This window comes from Gymnoscopelus braueri (genome assembly GCF_963280865.1).
Source record: "Gymnoscopelus braueri genome assembly, chromosome: 19".
In the NCBI taxonomy this organism is placed as follows: Eukaryota; Metazoa; Chordata; class Actinopteri; order Myctophiformes; family Myctophidae; genus Gymnoscopelus; species Gymnoscopelus braueri.
Window position 1 is genome coordinate 1,005,616 of NC_137621.1, and position 2,593 is coordinate 1,008,208.

The 2,593-nt window shown below is 38.7% G+C and overlaps 1 protein-coding gene across 1 annotated transcript in view; it reads left to right on the forward strand.

The window, feature by feature from the left end:
• Positions 1 to 2,391, forward strand: part of LOC308075179 (GTPase IMAP family member 8-like) — a 26,691-nt gene extending 24,300 nt beyond the window's left edge. The window contains exon 10 of the mRNA XM_080414852.1: positions 1,408 to 2,391. Within this exon, the coding sequence (XP_080270978.1) occupies positions 1,408 to 1,727 (320 nt within the window). The 3' untranslated portion in view covers positions 1,728 to 2,391. The remainder of the gene's footprint in view (positions 1 to 1,407) is intronic.
• Positions 2,392 to 2,593: the final 202 nt, after the last annotated feature.

Genomic DNA, 2,593 nt, shown 5'->3' on the forward strand with positions numbered 1-2,593 from the left:
AAGTTGAGGAAGTGAAGTGAACTTGAAACGTGTTTGATTTTGCTGGAGTTATAATAAACTAACAGTTCCTGAATAAAAGAGACCGTTCATTCACCATTGTAGGAAAATAAGAGCAGTAATAAAAGATACAAGTGGGTTCTACCCCAAAGTTAATAGGCGGAGACCGACGCAAGTATTAATTTCGGCTGTGGAATTGAACTTGATTCAGTTCCCCTGTCTGCCCGTTTTGATAAGTTTGGAGTTTGAATTTTGTGTGTGAGCTGACTTTGAATATGTATACATTTGTGATTTTCTTTCTTTTTGTAAGTCCACAGAAGTGTGTTTTGATTTGTTGTAAACAAAGGCCGAAAATAAACCATTCAATGAACAACTATTGTAATAGTTTTTTACAATACAGATCTTAGTTTAGTACATTTTAGAGGAATAGAATATAGTTATTTTGAGGTTATAGTTTAATGGGGGCTTCCTGAGGGCTAAGTGAGGGCTGCTTATTCATAGCCCCAAGTGGGCCAATGCAGGGCCACTGTAGGCATGTGAGGGCTAAGTGAGGGCTTAGTGAGGGCTGCCCATGCAGGGCCAGCACTTAGGGGCCCACACTTTGCCAATGAGCAAGCCCTCTGGGGCCCTGTGTGGGCAGCCCACGGTGGGCCCTTAGGCCAGCCCTAAGTGGCCCCTTACAGGCCCAGTGCAGGCTCGCTTGCAGGGATAGTTACATATTTGAAATGTGACACCTTCACATTATTTAGTTTGTGATGCTAAACCAAATTCATATAATTCCAATGTTGAACACCTTAAGTTAAAAGATAGCAAACACACTGATTATTTCACCAATTTATTCTAGCCATGTCAACAAACAAGCTAATGTTTCAGCCTATAGTCTTCATCAGAGCTCTGATGAAGACTATAGGCTGAAACATTAAAGTACAATGATACTTTGGTAGAGGTTTGGGTTGTGTACTTACCTTGTCATGATGGAACTAGTCGAACAGTTGACAAGATATCTTACTCTGTTGCTCCGTTGATTCAAAATGTATAATCCAAGTCACTTGTTGAGCACATAAGCAAATGCAAACAAAACAGATTATGCCGATATAAAAAGATCATAAAACCTGCATTGCTACGGCATTGTTTTTGTAAGAAATATTTCAACTTAATGTTTAAATGCCTTTTGGGGTTTTGTGATGTATATTTATTGTCAGAATCAGCTTTGTTCGTTTATGTGCTAAAAGAGTGGCTTTTGGATATGTGAATTAATGAGGAGATTATTTTCAGATTATAGGTTTCAAATCAATGCAGCAACAGACTAAGATATCTCAACAGTTGAACTAGTGTCCTTATGCTTAAAACTATATCATCTAGGTTATTATATAATTACACCACTAATAATAAAACAAATCCTCCTTCAAGGTGCTTCTGAAGCTCCACAACATCTGACCCATGGAGAGGCAGAGAAGAAGCTGTTGTCTGTGAGGGAACAGTTCCTTAAGAAAATCTCAGAGTCTACCCTCCATTCTCTACTGGACAAACTTCTGACTAAGAGTGTCATCACTGATGATGAAATGGAAGCAGCCATGGGGGAAAAGCTTAGAAAAGACAAAGCGCGTTACGTTATCGACATGGTGCGGAGAAAGGGAGACGAGGCTAGTTCATTCATGCTTGACATGATCAGTCAGCTGGATCGTAACCTTAGTGATGCACTGCAGCTGAAGCCGTCACTTACAGATTAGCCTAGCATGCTAAGCCTACAGCTTAGCCTGACATGCTAACTGTGTGGAAACAATGATGTTTCCAGAGCTTTCAAACTTATGCAACTATTTTCAGGGAAATGAAGGGAGAACAGATAAGGGTCAATAGACCATGGGAGATAGACAGACAACACTGTTATAAGCCTGTAAGAAAACAGAAATGGGAACAAATCCACAGTGAAGTAAAGCATTTGAATGATATGTAACATGAAAATATTGTAAAAGCTACTATAATGTAACCTTAATGTCTTATCAGGGATTTGAACCATGGTTTCCTGCACAAGTGCTGATTGTGATTTTATTTTATTTTAACCACTGAGCCAATAGAGCCTGCCTGCTTGCTCAGGGGAGTCCTCAGAGTTACTCCCGTAAGGGTCCATTTGGAACCCCCTCAGGGACCCCCCGAGGGTCCCTGGACCCCACTTTGAGAACCACTGCCTACACTCTTAGAATCAGGTCATTGTTCATGATGATTCTCTTCATGGATTCACTCTGTTTGACACCATGAAACTCAGGGAGTTTGTTTTTGTTTTGTAGATCTTTTGTAGATCATTTTTTTAAACAGTAAATGATGTGATGCAGTGATCTGATGCTGTTGTTGTTCTTAATGTGTTTATTTGTATCTTATATGATTTACTTTGTGTTTCTTTCCCTGGAAGTGAAGCATATCACTGCAGAATCTATTTCAAAATACTACTGTTGATTTATAAAGCTTTAAATGGTTTAAATACTACTGTTGGTTTATAAAGCTTTAAATGGTTTAAATACTACTGTTGGTTTATAAAGCTTTAAATGGTTTAAATACTACTGTTGGTTTATAAAGCTTTAAATGGTTTAAATACTACTGT